The 17,041-nt window shown below is 32.6% G+C and overlaps 1 protein-coding gene across 5 annotated transcripts in view; it reads right to left on the bottom strand.

The window, feature by feature from the left end:
- Window positions 1–1,447: 1,447 nt before the first annotated feature.
- Window positions 1,448–17,041, bottom strand: part of ZDHHC21 (zinc finger DHHC-type palmitoyltransferase 21) — a 72,869-nt gene continuing 57,275 nt past the window's right edge. For all 5 annotated transcript variants that reach the window (XM_043891097.1, XM_043891094.1, XM_043891096.1 and 2 more), the window contains 2 exons: window positions 9,937–9,980; window positions 1,448–9,390 (listed from right to left, as the gene is read on the bottom strand). In XM_043891097.1, coding sequence (XP_043747032.1) covers window positions 9,258–9,390; window positions 9,937–9,980 — 177 coding nt within the window. In that variant the 3' untranslated portion in view covers window positions 1,448–9,257. The remainder of the gene's footprint in view (window positions 9,391–9,936; window positions 9,981–17,041) is intronic.

Raw genomic sequence — 17,041 nt, 5'->3', positions numbered from 1 at the left:
TCCAAATGACTAATGAATGATGTCACAGAATCATGTATGGGTTAAAAGAACTTTCCAAAGTGAAAAAAAAACCCAGTGGCTTTTAATGTAACAGAGTTGGAAAAGTCCTTGGTATTGTTTCTGGTTCTACAATGCAACTAAACTTTAAGGAACTATGACTTGTTAAGACTTTTATATTATCAAAGAAGAATATCCACAGACAATTGAAAAGACTATTAAAATATTCTTCCTTGTTCCAATTCCATTATTTGAATGAGCTTTTTCTAGATACTTCAACCAAAATAACAATGTAATGGATTGAGTGTTCTATGAAGATCCAACTTTCTCTTTTAAAGCCATATATAAGAGCTTTGAAAAAAATTTAGAATCATGACTCTCTAAGTAAAAAACATTATTTATGTTAACAAGCAATAGGTTTATTATATGTTTAAATGAATAAATAAGCATTTAAAATACTTCTCAGTTTTAATTTCCAATATAGTCAATATTGATAAAGACATTCTATATAAGCAAAAACTCTTTGGGGCGTGTAATAATTTTTATGAAAATAAAGAAGTTCTGAGACCAAACACTTGAGAATTGCAATTTATCATCACTGAGAAACCACAATTATCGTATATGCTGCTTAGAATCAGAGCCAAGGAAACTGAAGAAGGAACAAGAGTAAAGTTTTATAATCCTTTAAGACTTGTCAGCATGCAACAATTTGCTTTGAATTACCAACACAGCAAAGTTTATAGTTTCATCTGAAATCCTACCAATTTATTTATCTATTAATTCAGACTATTTATCAAATTATTTTTCTGGTAATAAAAATTTAAGAAGGGGTTTTAAAAATAAGAGTTAAGCTCCTATCTATCAATCTCAGGGCAGTTTCTACTTCTTCATTCTTCCTAACACACACTGATTTGTCTTTTCAGATGATATTTTTGACCCATTTATACTCACTAATATATATGTCTCTCTTCTGATTTCTTGCATATACATGTAATTAGTCGAGACTTAGGAAGGTATTTTTAGAACATAACTCAGTGAGAGCAAAAACTCTAAGTAATACCCCTAGAAAATAAACAATGCCTAGACATATACTCTCTGCATTTTACCTTACATAGATTACTCCACAAAGAGAAAATATTTCCATAAAATAATGTCTGGCACAATAAATGTTAAAGGGGTGACTGGATATAGTCAATTGGGTCATCTCTACACAAATATGCCTAACTAGAAGTACTCTGTCAATTTCAACTCTACTATGTATACTGAGTTTTTCTTGAATATGTAAACAATTCTGAGATTATAACAAAACAAAATCTTAAGGGTACTAAGTATGAATAATTATCCAAATTATATAAAACTAAACAAAGTGGCCAGTCATACTGACAGTCCTAAATTCTAGAATTTGGGTTTATTTTAATAAATACAGAGGTGCGAAAGAAAAACAGTCCTATGTTTTTAAAAAATATTTATTTAAAAATAAGATATCTAAAAATACAGTACATAATACATTTTGAGAGAAGTAAAAACTTCACAATTTAAATTAAAAAACAATCTGCAAAGAAAACAGAAATATTACATGAATAAAACTAAACAAAATAAATTAAAAACAAAACAAAACATCATTCTTAAGGTAGATAGATACATGGTTTGTTTTTCATTCAAAAACCAGTGTAGACTTTTCATTTCAACAAGTGTATCTCGGATACATGGCTCCCACTTATCATTTTCCTCCCTCTTCTCAATCTAGTTTCATATCCCTCAACTACTATTTTCTTTATTACCTTTAGCACAAGAAACATCAGTGACAATATTTCTTTAAATGTTGTTAGGGGAACTGACAAGTTAACACAGCAGACATGCAGCAGAATAACACTCAGATTTAAACAGATGCACTAAATGTAAAAATGCCCAACAAATTTAAGAACAGAATCGCCACATGGCGCTTGGAACATACCACTATCAAGGAAAAGTCTTTTATTTTAGGGAGGATATAATATTAAACATCACTTGAAGTTGACACAAAATTTTAAGAGCCTCAAAATATCACAAATTTTGCCAATTCATTAAACTTGCCAGTCACATTTTAAAAGATTAATTCTAGGGACACAAAGCCCATACAAGCAAGATCATCTACACTCAGTTCCTTCAAAGGTCTATTTTATTCCCTCAGGTTAAACTTACAACTCATTTGCCTGAGTATCTCCAGTTGTAGAGAAAATTCTTCCTATGATTTCATTTAGTCACTTTATTCTACCTATGCTAAAGCAGACATTTCTTTTTAATACTCTAGAGGACAACAGTTGCGAATCTCCTACTACCCAACAATTTAAATAAATGACTGCATTTAGCCACATTAAATTAAGTGACACATAAATAATCTAATCTGAGTAACTCAGAACTGATACTGCAGCAACAAGACCTAGAAAATATATTTGGATAATTAGAGACAATGTTGTTTCTTCCCAGTTTGCTTTTAAATTTTGTCTTTCCCCCTAATAATATGTACATTTGTATTTCAATATGCCATTCACATGATCCTAAGTCACATCTCACATTAGTTTCAGGCATGATTTTTTTCCATTCAGAATTCACTGCAAAACCATATATTATATCTACATTCAAAGACAGAATGATTTTAGTTGATTGAAAACTATGCAGAACATTCTCAAATGTGATTGTCTACTTTTCCAATACACACACTCAGTTATCTTCTTGCCAGAATTTTTAATCAATTCAGCTACATTTTTCAAGGACACTAAATGAATGCTTTAAAGGTTTGTGGGGAAAAAAACAGGGAAACAGGAGAGTAAGCATAACAGTATTCAGTATTACACTGGACGGTTACAACTACTTCTAAAGGGTGTTTTCTTTCATTTTTCACAAAATGAATCACTAAGCAGAATTAGTTTTTAAAATACTCTTAACTATAACTTACGTGAAGGGAGTAACAACATCTAGGTTTTTTGGGGGGACATAAAGTTCAATTTCCTATTAGTTTTGTTTAAATGAAAGTTTTGCGTTTCCTCTTAGCGTATGTGTGCTTGTGTGCATGTGGTGTGTGTGTGTACACACATATATATGTGTATATTTTAACATTTCCTTTGATTTTATCTTTATTTGCAAAATAGAAAAATGGCAATATCATTCTTTAATACCACTAATACACACACAGATGCAGAAAACTTCATCTGTTATCAGAATGGGCCTTTAACTTTTCCTTTTAGCATTTTGCTTCAGAATTGATTAAAAGGGCCCAACAAGCCATACAGTTCATTTGTAGGAAGAGTGGAGTTCTTATTATTTCTCATTTATTCCTGCAGATTAAGACAAAAAAAAAAAATCTTGTGAAAAGTGTTTCAATTAGCTTTTGTAAGTTCAACCTACCAAACTACTTTTTACAGTGGCCAATCTATATGAAAATACAAAATTAAACATCATACTAATCTTCCTAACTAAAAAATAGAAAGTCCAAATGAGAGACATTTAAAGCCAACTAAATTGAGGCAGCAGTGTGCAAAAACTAACATCTATTAAGCAGAACTGTTCTTAGTAACATCAAATTCTCCTTTATAAACACAAGGATGTGAGAAGAGAACCCTCTGGGAACTGAAAAGAAAATTAACTCTTTGGTACGGGAGTTAAAAATGTCACTCAAGGCTAAAGTGAGTAGCACCAGGATGTTTTAGTTATTGAGGTTGTAAAACACTAACTTCAGGCACCAGTAGTGCAAACATCACCCAACACATACTGGCAAGAATGAGCTTGCAATATGCAGACAAGATTTCCCTTTAGTTAACAGCCTACACAAATAACCCTGTACTTAGTCAACAGACAAGCAAAGCCACAAAAAGAAACACACCTTTTGTTGCTACTGGTTTGTCCACGTCTCTGTTTATATATAAAGCTATCAATACCAAAAAGATCAGAGTGTGCACGACTGTGGTAGGCACCATATTACACGTTACAGGAATTCACAATACCAATAGCTATGGAGACCCTCAAGATCTCAAAATATCTGAAACAGTCCAAAATTTAGAGTGAAAAATCACCCTTCATATACAAACAGTTGATTTTCTCTCTGTTGACAAATTCTACTTTAATACATAGTATCCTTTCTCCATAATAGGAGACTTATGAAAAGGTCCTAGTTTTTTCAGTCAAACTTTAGGCAACCTATTCACTTCTCCTTGGCATTAAATAGCTGTACTACCGCATAATTCTTGAAACTTCCTGACAGCAGACACTATACAATTATGATGTTTAAAATTAAAAAGAATTTCTCAAAGGCATCTGACTAGCTGACAAGAATCAGCAATATAAACTCCTTAGGTAAAATAACTCAAACGAAATGCTTACGTGCATTAACAACTCTAACAGTAAACGGTATCAACAAGAGCTAAGGCTGAAGTGATTGTAGCAGGGAAATTCTGTGTCCAGTAAACCCTGCTGTTAAGATGCTGATTATACATCGTCTGTCTAGCCTTCTCTCTATCTCATTATGTTCCCCTACTCTCTTTATCCAGTTTTGGCTACTCACTCCTCATTTATACCTGTACTTTATGGTAGAAAAAGGAAAAAGGAAATAATACAGCAAAAAAAAAAAAAAAAAAAATTAATGATAGTGGAAAACACCAAAAACGTAAGAATAAAGATCACTACTATTTCTGTTTCAAAATAGCACTAGCAGGCAGTATACGATAACATCTGAAGAACGACAAAAATGCACTAAATTTAGTTGTTAAAAATTACACAATGATAATGAAAGGAGACATAAGAGAAAACTTTCCTGAAGTTAAACCATCACCATCCCCAACACAGCAGAAATGTTAAATATTGACTGATAGACACAACAACATTGATTCAAAATACTTCAAGCAAGTTGATTCTATTACTTTTTCATGTTCTACTGAAGAATATTCTAGGATTCAGTCGAGAATGGCTAAATTCAGAGTTCAATGAAATTAGTGATTTACAGAGAAATTCAGAGGATTCTTAGGATCTAAAGTAATAAATGTGGACATTAAATACTACATTCATTCATTTATTAGTTTTATGGCTACTAATACTAGCAAGTAGAACATACTAAATGTGCATGACTTACTAACTACATTTGCTAATACTTTTTTTTTTTAAAGCAACAGTAGGAGAATTGGGTAAAAAAATCTCATATCTATTAATAAATTATTGAATGTTTATAAGTATAAATTGTACCAAATAAATTCTAGATATATCTACACATATAGAGGTCATGTCAAAAACTTATTTAATAAAGCAGCAATAGTTCAGTAAACTTGAGCTAAGTAGTCTATTCATACAAGAAGCACTAAGGGAAGTAGACACTAGAGAAAAGTCCAGGGAAAGACTAGCAGCTCTGTTAATATTAATGCTTCTGTAAACTACAGCTGCATATATTGTGATTTTATACCAACATAAGTGAGAACATTCAAACCACTCCATCATCTAACACATAGAAAGCTACATGGTTAAAAATCAAAATTACTTCATACGTCTTGGGTGGAGGTGTTCTCCTAACGCAAGTCTTCATGATTAGCATCAAAACACCCTTTGGGGTGAGACATACCTTCAATTTATTATTTGTACAAAAGTGGCCTGAAAAAGCCCGATAAAGAATAGTTATAATTAGCCACCGTCCTAGAGAAAAATACTCCTAAGCTTTAGCAAACAATCACTAATGCCCATTCTGACAGAAATTTTAACTTAGCTGTTACACTAAACTTTATCTATGCTTATGTTTTCTATTTCTATTATTTAAAACTATGCTTTCTTCTGCTCAAAGAGATTAATATATTACTATTTTAAATATACCTATTTCTTAAGTTAACCACAAATATTTTTAATACAATTCTTAAGCAAAATAGTTATTTTTCTTACAGTGGAACGTCAGCTGACTTAATATTTTTAAATTTTTGAACTCAGTCAATTTTTGCCCACAATATTGAGCCTATAAAATATTTTTGTTTGCAGAAAGAAATAGCAACAAACATAATTGTTCAAGAGGTGTAAATTCTAATAACTACTTAAACATCTTTCATTTCCAGAAGCCCAATTAATGACTTTGCTGACATAAAACATCCTTTAACATACATTTCACTTAAAATGAAATGGAATGTTTATAAGGAAATATTTCATCCAATAAATAGATTACATCAATAATCTCATTGCTCATAATTATTTTTCTAATGTTCAACATCATTAGTTATTTTCAAGGTTATCCAGAATACATAATAAATCAGCTACTAAAGGTACAGTTCTAACTCACAGTAGGATAATTAAAAGGAATGAAGAAAATTACAGAAAGAATTAGTAATCTCATTATTTTAATGCAATTGAATCAGTAAAAAAAATTCATTCCAAAACTAGGATTAAAAACTAAATGTATTTTTTTATATATTCAGTAAAACACACTAGACGCTTGCTATTTTAACTACAATAAATTTGTTTTGTAGTAAGTTGGTAATTTTAAGGTAATGGTTTTTTCAATTCTAAGGCTTAATTTGCCAAAATAAGGTTCAAAATAAAATTCCTGAAATGGTTTCATGTGTATTTATCCTCATCTGATATAAATCTGACAGTAAAAAAAAATACAATATGAATACACATAAATGAGGAAAAGAGGTCATACCTGTATGAACTAGACATCAAAATCATAAATAGGAACACATTAATGTTCATAAAACCTTAAATTTTTTACATAGACTTCCCTTAAATTTGTACCTTTGATATGTTCAGAATTTGACTATACAATTCACTTGTGGGGCAATAAGTCTCTAAAGCCAGTATAATTACATCAATTAGCCAAAAGAGGGCGTAGCGAGAACGCTCGAGTTCATGCACGCCCCAGCAAAGTGCCAGGGGGCTTCTCTCACGTGGTCCACCAAGAATCACAAAACCCAGTTAGGTGTGCTAACTTGAAAATACTTAAAGTTACAACATAAGTATATATAGCTATACTTTATATAGACTCTTATATAAATATATTGATATGTAGCATTTCTGCCATTCAAAGAAAAATAAATATATGCCTTGCCTAGCGTATTGGTCTGTATTTCAGTAACTTAGAAGAATCAGCTACAGTGGGATCAGGATCAGGGAAAGTAAAGAGAAAGAAGCGAAAAGAATGTGCCCTATAATTGGGCAATCTAAGAAAGCCAGAAACAGAGACTCTTAGATGAGGAAAGAGACCACCTCTGGTTCTCATCACCGAGGCAGAGGTTGGCACTGACCTCCCCACTACCTTTCAAGGTAGCTACTGCTACTACATGAAGTATAAATACATCCATAAAGCTCTTTAGGAGTCCTCACTTGGCTATGCTGTTTGCTCAAGGTCCTCATTTGAAAGGAATGTATACAGCATAAGGCATTTGACTGATATCTATCTACATTATCTACACTTCTTATAACTTCTGTCACTAGGCCAAATTTGGTTAATACGTTAGCTTGCACAAAACCCTACCCATTTATTTGCCTGGCATGAATATACTAATTTTGTGGTTCATTAAGCTCTATAAATATATTTCTTATATTAAATTTACTATGCAACTTATCAGCACCAATAAATATTTTTATCTGCCATGTCTAGGTTTTTACATAATAAAGCATTGTAATCAGAACATGAGAGACATGGTACTTATTTCTCTGAGAAGACCTTATTCTATTACTTTAGAAGATTATTTACAGTTTCTAAAAACTAAACACAGTCCAGTTAACTTGCTGACAATGGTTAACCTTCTGTTTCATGATTTCTCAGGTATGACTCCTTGCTATCAAAATTAACTAAAAAGGAAATACTGCTATGCTCCAAGAACGCTAGACACCCCTTCAATCCTCTCTTCAAGAGAAAGACTGAATACATAATTTCTTTAGAAAAGATACATGGATTTTGCAGTATTCTAATGGAAAAAAAAAATGTTAACTGAATTTTTTTTCAAAACATGCTAAATATTTTTTTCACACAAATGTTCTATACTTTCCAAGAGACCATCACTATCAGCAATTCAAATTTTTATAAGGCTAATCATGAATACAGATCACTATACTTTCTTATTTTTAGGTCATTTCCTAACCTGAGCTACGACGAAAGGTCTCTCCATCCAGATTACAGCTGGGCAATTAAAATTTAATTTCAATTTGGGTGATTACAGGTACACAAAAGTTACTTACTTTTACTAGTAACTTTCTATAAATAAAATTTCAATATTAGTTGGCCAATATTTATTACATGAAAATCTTAAAGGTGTCATTTAGATCTAATAGGTAAACAAAAGTCAAAAGTATACATTTTTTCAAAAGCACAATACTCCTCTTTATACTAAACATTACATGTTATCTAGTTTACAAGCATTTAAAAAACATAACACATTCTAATATAACTACACGAAAAAAGGTATCAGTGGAATTATTGCAAATTCTTTATGCTTTTGCTCATCAAAATCTTAGGGTAAAATAGGAACACGTCTGTTTAGTCAAAAATGCTTTCTCAGAGCAAATATCTCAACAAAAACCAATAATTACAACAGTAGAGGGAGAAGAAATGGGAAAGTTAATGTGGAAAAAATTAATTTTTCTTTTAAAATAAGGTAGGTAGTTGGTATTTTACTTTAGTGGTGTTTTTATTTAGTTTTTGGTGAAGAGAAAAAAAATCAGAAAGCTACTTCTAAGAAAACACAGTCCTTTTTTTGTGTTGCTGCTTTTGGTTTTTGTTGCTGTTCAATCTTATATGCTGCATTTAAAAAAAATCTCGCAGCACATATAAAAGGGAGTATATCATATTTTTAAACTGTATTTGAAAAAGAAAATTTACATAAAAGGTATATCAACTTTTGTAAAACATGAAGAATTAAATTCAGATTTGGTTAGTACTGCTTAAGAGTGAAAATTTTAAATAAACATCTGAAGTTTCCCATAAATTGAAACCTGTAACACTGTTAGTACTAAAAGAAATTATGTACAATTATTTTATCCCAATCAGTGCCTTTTGAGTTTAATAACAAAAGCATTTAAAGAAATCCCTGTGGAAAGCTAATTTGAAAGTAAACATGCTTTAAAACTTAAATATAGATCTTGTATTAGTCCCACAACAGGATCAAGATCACTATTAAAATAAAGCCTGGGGCACATTATGATGCTTAAGATTGGTGGGTGGATTTTAATTGACTTGAAGACTGTCATAGTTCTATTATCAGAAAACCTGTAACGCATTTCCAGCATGGAGGACCCATCTGTGCCCACCATCCATCTGTTTAGACATGATTGGCAAAGTGGTAGGGAACTCGCAGTGGTTGCCTCCGCCTGAAAGGAATAAACCACAGGATCTTCCAACGAGTGCCAAAAACTTCTGAGAAGGTCTGCTGCCATGGCTTTCGGGGCCTCGATCTACAGAAGACAGCATTATTAGTGAAAGACAGCACTCCCATGGTGCACTCCAGTAAGCTAAAACAATACAGGTTGGCTGGGGATCCATTACTGGACTCTGATGAATTGTGTCCCAGCATCACAAATACAGCTTTTCTTTCATTATGGCATGCAGCTGAGTTTTAACTCTGGATAGCAGATATTGTATCTGTGTCGTCAATCAACCTAGGCAACTTTTGAAGCAGAGGAGAATCTCAGGATTAACAGAATGTGTGTCAACAACACAGTAGCAAATCTCTTTTGATGTACTTTCAGGACAAATAATTTAACTTACTTCAGTTAGACAAGGGACAAGAATGATCAGTACTTATTTTGTTTGAAAACTATCACAGCTAGAAGACCCCTACTGTAAGACTGGGTCATGCTTGTCTAGCTCAGACCTTAGATAAGGTACCGAGAAAAAGCCATCATTATATTATCTTTTCACTACATGCACACATTTTTCAAAGGTAACCAGTTGTTTACATTTTTAAATAAGAAACTTACAGAGTTCACTTTAATACTTACATTTCTTCACAACAGTTTGACATCTTTTCAATAGATGTTGTATCCTATTAAAAATTTAAAAAATTATACTCAGGTATAACAAAGCTTTCAAGGCTTTATTTTATATCTATTTTATGGGCTTTATTCTATATCTACTTTATGATGTTTTTAATCATATTAAGGGAATATTCTGAAGATATAAACAGTCTATATATATGTACTAAGAATTCTAAATTATCCATGTACATTGCTGAAATTCCCTTGGAAAAACAGAGTCAATATTACCTTATATGCTAAAAAAAACCAAAAAATTCAATTACAAACCCCATTCCCCAAATTGTAGGAGTCTCACTTCATTAAAAAATACCTTTCATTACATTTGCCTTCTTGATAATTCTTTTAAAAGCCTATATTTAATTTAACTGTCACATGCATTCAAAATTAAATACCAAAATATTAAATTAAAGACACTAGTGGACAGAAAACTTTAAAGAGTCAAAAATTGCTACTGGTTATGGATTTCTGTAAACCAACACAAATTCAACAACGCAATGGATGCATTTACCACGCTACAATACTATTACTCGAAAAGTAAAGCTAACTGATTAGTATTCAGTAAAAACTGCTTCAAAAGAAAAAAAACAGTCCCTTCATAATAATGCAATATCTCATTATGTGTTTTCTAAAAGGCTGTTAACACAAACATATAAGAAAAAGAACTCAACAAAGAGAATAAAGTTTCTAGACATGCTAGTCTAATTCATGTTAATGGAAGACTCATCATTAGACTGAGACACTGGGATGGATAAGGAACATAGAAATAATTAAAAACACAAGTTACATAATCTTATTTTAGATATATATTTACATTTTAAAAATACTTTTAAATAGTACAAAAAATATTCTTTTTAAATATACAAAAAAGTTAAGAGTTTTCCTCCTTTTACCCTATTTATTAGCTTCCTCATATACAGCAGGTGGCCTGCACTATTATTAAAGCAGTACTATTCATGCAAATATTTCTAACTCCAACTCCAATTCCAAGAACTTCTTTAGATGTGACTGTCTTCCAATACTACTACTAAAAAATACCTTTGCTTCAAAAAACTCTTTAAAAGAAGTTACATGAAGGCTCATAATATTAAATTCTTCTGTATGAACAGCTGTCTAACTTCAGTTGGCCCACACACAGGAAAACAAATCTATGGTTTTTTAGATGACTAGTAACCAGTAACAGGGCTTCACTTCCAGATTTGTCAGAATGTGTGAGGAGGCTGTGAATTAGTTACTCTATATTCACTAATGTTCCTAGCATTTTCTGAAATTCATGATATCCAATGACAATTCTACTCATAATTAACCTTTCCTGGTTCTATTGCATAATTTGCTCAAAATAATGTTTTACTTCGTGAAAACATCATCTGCAAATACATGTAAACATTGATTAGAGGCTTAGAGAAAAGTTGGGACTCTGGTTCTCTATCTGAAAAAAAAAGTGAATGAAGTAATTTAAATGGTTTCTTAGAACTGATGATGACAGGTCATTATGAAACAATTAAGACAGTTTGCACAAAAATGTGAAGGAAGAAACAGAAAAGAAATTTAAAAGTGTTATGAGGAAAGGTGTATAAATGACCCTGAATTCCAGGTGTGGATAATATTTGAAACTAGAAACTATTTTGAGATAAGGAAGGCAGTTATAAGGTTAGACTATTATAACTAGCTAACAGTACAGGAAATTTTTTACCATGCCTAAACTCACAACCTGATTATAATTTTGAGGAATGTTTTTGTGACAATAAAAGATCAACTTAAAAGACTTTGTACTTAGACTTCCTATGGGGAAAGAGCTTACTTTCAAGTGCTTTTGTTGCTATCTTTCTAGAATCTGGTTCAAGAAATAACAGGAACACTACTTTTCAAGTTATCATAAACAGACAGTCATTCTATCTATTGGTTACCATGACTTTATGAACATGATTTGTGAGGCAACCTATAAAGAACTATTTTTTTTCCCTCTAGAAATGGCAAATGCTTACCTCTCAGCTATCCAAAATACTATTACGAGAACAACAAATGGCCAAACAAGTCACAAAGTTTTTGCACTGGCTTCTATACAACACACTCAGGGCAACAAAAGTTATCAGCTATCACATTCACACACACAATAGAAACAGTAAACTAGAAGAGAGATTACTAGTGAAGGAACGTTGACAATTACAAATTATTTTCAAGTGCCAAACTACATTCAATAAACTTCTGTTTTATTTATGCAGGGAATTGTGGGATATTTCACAGAAAAACTAAAAGTAATTTAAATAGATTTCGTTGCAAATAATTCCACTGAACATAAAAGACTCAATAACCTTTAGTGACTATCACAAAAGGACCAATAAGATAATTACTATCTTCAAGGAGGAATAATTCAGCCTTATAAATTCCTGCTATATGTAGGACAGCTATCTAGAAAAAATCAGATTCTTCAAGGAATGATAAGAAACACATTTTTATTGTGTGTTGTCTACAATCAAAATACCTTATTTCCAGTGAAATATTTATGTCTTGATTATGGTCTAATGATCAAAATAGCTAAGACTTGTGTCAGTCTGCATAACTGAGATATATGAGAATACTTTCCTAGTTTAAAAACCAGAAGTTTATTTTCTAAAAAAAAAAAAAAAAATCTAGAAATAAGCAAGACTCACAGAAATATAGCCCTCATGTATTTTATCAAATATACTTTGTCTTCTCCTGATGGCCGACCTTACTCTAAGAAATGATCTTTCAGGTTCAGTCTAAGGAAATATGTTTGACTATAAAAAAATGATGTATCTCATCTAATAAGATTATAACTGGTATGAAAAAAAAAGTTTCTAACGGGAAGGGAGAGGGAGGTATTATTGCATATGGGAAAAAATGGGGGTAAAAGAGGCAAAGAGCAAGAATTTATAACCGAACATTTCCTGGTTAACAGATCTGAGAATCTAGTCCTCTTGGGATAGACTGCTTGATGATACAATTCATCCAACGAGCTCCCTCTGCCTTGAGTTCATCCTCACCAAGCAACACTTTGCTGCATACACAGTTGTAGAGGAGAGTGTACTGCAGAGTCCTTTGGTATCTGACAGTTGTACATAAGGGAATAAACAGTCACCCTGGTTATTTAACTATCACTTTTACATCCAGAAGTAAGAGTTACTGCTTCTGGGCCTGATTAATCCTGGAAACATTTTCAAAATGGAGCTTCCAGAGCTATCAAAACAAAGGTCTGAGGAAAATAAGAACATTCTATCAGAAAGAAGACAGTTCGACCTAACTGCCTGCTCTCATGAGTCTTAGTATAGGTCTTCTTGATAGTTTTTACTCTGCTGCACATACCTGACTCAATGACTCTGCTGATTTAACCTGGAGTAAAAAACACTATTAAGGAAAGTTTATTTCAACTAGAGATGATATACCTGTTGTGTCTACTAATAATTTCTGTAATTCTAAAACAGACGTTAGTTGACTTCCTATAATTTCTGATCAACATACAGAGAGCAACTCATTTCACTTTGTATCTTTCATAGCACCAAATCACACAGAAAGAAGGTAGTCAATATGTGTTTGCAGCACTAATTGAAAATGGACAGAAATAACATTATTCCTTATCTTTATTTTTCTTCAATCCAGAGAGAGAAAACTTCCTCCTAACTTTAGACCTCTCTTATCTTTTGAAGCCAAACTCACTATATTACTCACTTGGAAGAGATAGTTGTTTAAAAATCCATCTTCCACAAAGGATCAGCTGTATCTTTTATTAGAGATCTTAAGTTCATATAAACATTTAATCAATCATGAAACCAAACTGAGAAGGCAGGAGATCTTACATTTATAGCCACTGAAAATTTCTTTCCAAAAGAATTTCTATACTCCTTTTGTGTGTGTGCTTAGTTGCTCGGTCATGTCCAACTCTTTGTGACCCCATGGGCTCGTGCCAGGCTCCTCTGTCCATGGGGATTCTCCAGGCAAGAATACTGGAGTGGGTAACCATGTCCTTCTCCAGGGGATCTTCCCAACCCAGGGATCAAATCCAGGTCTCCTGCATTGCAGGTGGATTCCTTACCATCTGAGCCACCAGGGAAGCCCAAGAATACTGGAGTGGGTAGCCTATTCCTTCTTCAGGGGAACTTCCCGACCCAGGAATCGAACCAGGGTCTCCTGCATTGCAGGTAGATTCTTTACCAGCTGAGCTACTCAGGCTCTTAATCAGCCTTTTTCTGGTTGTTCAAATACTACTACTAGGCTTTTGTAGGAATCAAATGAATTAATATGTTAGAGCCCTTAATAACTCAATAAATGGCAAACCTAAGCTTTTATTGTAGGACTTGGAGATATCTCAGTTATATTAGATTGTAACTAGGCAAAATTATGTTTAAACAAAAGTGGTTTTCATAATTAAAATGACATGGACTGTGGAAGACTACACAGATAAAATAGTCCACAAGGGACTTATAATCTGGTTGAAAAAATAGGTAGTTAATACATAAACCATTATTCATTTACTCATTTATTCCTCTTATAAAAAATTTAATAAGTACATATTATACAGTAACAAAGAGCTTACAGGCTAGTGACAGTTAAATATATAAGAAATAATTATACAGAAACATAAAGAAGATGTCAGAGAGGATGATCATATATAACAACATATAAGGAAGCAGCAATTGTTGATTGGAAACAGCAATCAACAATCAACTCAAGGTCAATTATCCTTACATTTTTAATACAAAATTATACTTTCAAGAAGATTTTTTGTTACCAGTAGAAGATGGGCTAATGTGCCCCTTTGGCTTGGATTTGAGGAGTAAGTAATATAGTGACAGAGAAAAACAAAGAATCACTGTGGGAAAAGATCTACCAAGTTAATTATAAATATAAAGTTCATTGTTTTCTTCAATTCTATAAGTTGTAAAGTTAGAGTAAAAAGTCATGTGGATTCAGAACATGAAACAATAAAGTGGGAAAAATCATAAGTAAGAGGGAAACTCATAAATGTTTAGCTTCCTTACCAGGAAAAAAAAAAGCATCTATTTAATCACTGAAGCAATTAGTCATGCCTTAAGAAAATTAAAATGCACTATTCCTATTTTAAAAAGTACAGAAATAGATCTAAGTTGGTAAATGACTTTTAATCTTATCAGAAATAATTAATTACACTGAGTAAAGACAGAGGACATAATATAAATACATTTACACACAGGAACTGCTGCTGCTGCCGCCGCTGCTAAGTCGCTTCAGTCGTGGCCGACTGTATGACCCCATAGACAGCAGCCCGCTAGGCTCCCCCGTCCCTGGGATTCTCCAGGCAAGAACACTGGAGTGGGTAGCCATTTCCTTCTCCAATGCTTGAAAGTGAAAAGTGAAAGTGAAGTCGCTCAGTCATGCCCGACTCTTAGCGACCCTTAGGAGCCCTACCAGGCTCCTCCGTTCATGGGCTTTTCCAGGCAAGAATACTGGAGTGGGGTGCCACTGCCTTCACACACAGGAACAGTTTTATGCTAAACAGCAATCCAATTCCATACATAATAATCATGATGCTAGCAGGCATTTTTAGCAAGAAAGCTTTTCTATTACTACGCAATGTAACTTAGCATGTATTTAAACTAATTCTTTTGCTAGAGTGAACCTAGTTTCTATACAGGTCTCTACTGTACCCAAAATTCAAAGAAATACTATAGCCAATATTAGAATATGATACTGAAAGCATGTAAGAAGTAACATTCTAAATTTTAATGATTTTTCTAGGTTTTAAAAAGCTACACAGGTACTTCCTGTAATATTATGATTAGAAATGCTGTATTAGAAACATATTTTGTTTTTATTAAATGAAAATATAATTCAGAAAGGAAAACAAAATGCTGCACAGAACTCCCTTTTTAGAAATGTAAGTGAGCTAGGTTCAGCATAATTGGCAATGATATCCATATTTGCAATGCTGATTTGGAGCTGAGTAAACCAAACATAATTTGTACAGAGACTGTACTGAACACTTAATTCATCGCATTGATTCAGGGGATACTTAGCAAAATTTCATTATAAGTCTTAGGACTACATTTTTGGGTACATGTCTAAAAGGCAGGTAAGTTCACTAACTCTGATTAATAAGAGTGCTATTTAATAGATAATCTCATTTAAGCTAATTTAACATTTTGAACATAAGATACTTTTCACTGTAAAACATAATCAAGTTAAAATTAAAGTCACTCCTGCATCTGTGATTCTGTCTGTATTTATTTAGGTAACCATGAGTGAGTATTTAGGGAGGAAAACATTTTCTCCTTTTATTTTGAAATACTTTGCTTTAAGCTATCTTCAGTAATTTAAGTAGTGGTCCAAAAATAGTACCTGTGAGACCAAATATAAAAAGCTCAAAATTTTTTCTTTGGGAACTTAAAGCCTTTTACAAAATTGCAACTAAATATATCTTCCCCAGCCTACCCTCAACCTCACCAGGACTGAGAAAAGCACTAAGCTCCAGAGACACCATCAAAAGCTTCAGCTTTTACACAAACTCCACGGTGCCCTGAAAATAAAAATGCGTGTATACAAAATTGAGATAAACTGTCAGAACAGTGTCATGGTATACAATAGCTCACTGTCAGACCCTCACCAGAAGGCACTGTACCAGCTGTTACAGGCTTCTTGATTAACTCTCTCCAAGCCCAGTGACTGCAAACATGACTGATACAATCACCCAGCACCATTAGTGTTGGTGCTCATCAGAATGGACATTGTTCTTGGCTGTGTGTGAACTACTGCATGATAAGAAATACTGACAGCAGCAATTACACTAATAACATCACTATCCATTTCATTCAGAAACAAACAAAAAGGCTAAATAGTCTAAGTGAGGAATAATTAGAATAATCTGTTCCCTGAATAAAGAATGTTTCAAAGCAGACTTTGAAAAACACTTTTAACTTCAATATTAATTGTAGTCAAAAGGAGCAAGAATATGTATTTAAACCTTGTTTTTAAAATTAAGTCTAAAAATAATCAAAGGCAATCCTTGAAAATTGGGTTTAAAATTAGTTATTTCATAGAAACATCTGGCTGGGTTGAAATCTTTTAACCTTGGAAATGA

This window comes from Cervus elaphus, chromosome 29 (assembly GCF_910594005.1).
Source record: "Cervus elaphus chromosome 29, mCerEla1.1, whole genome shotgun sequence".
Lineage (NCBI taxonomy): Eukaryota > Metazoa > Chordata > Mammalia > Artiodactyla > Cervidae > Cervus > Cervus elaphus.
The sequence above is the reverse complement of the archived record's forward strand: the minus strand, read 5'-3'. Positions and strand labels throughout refer to the sequence as shown.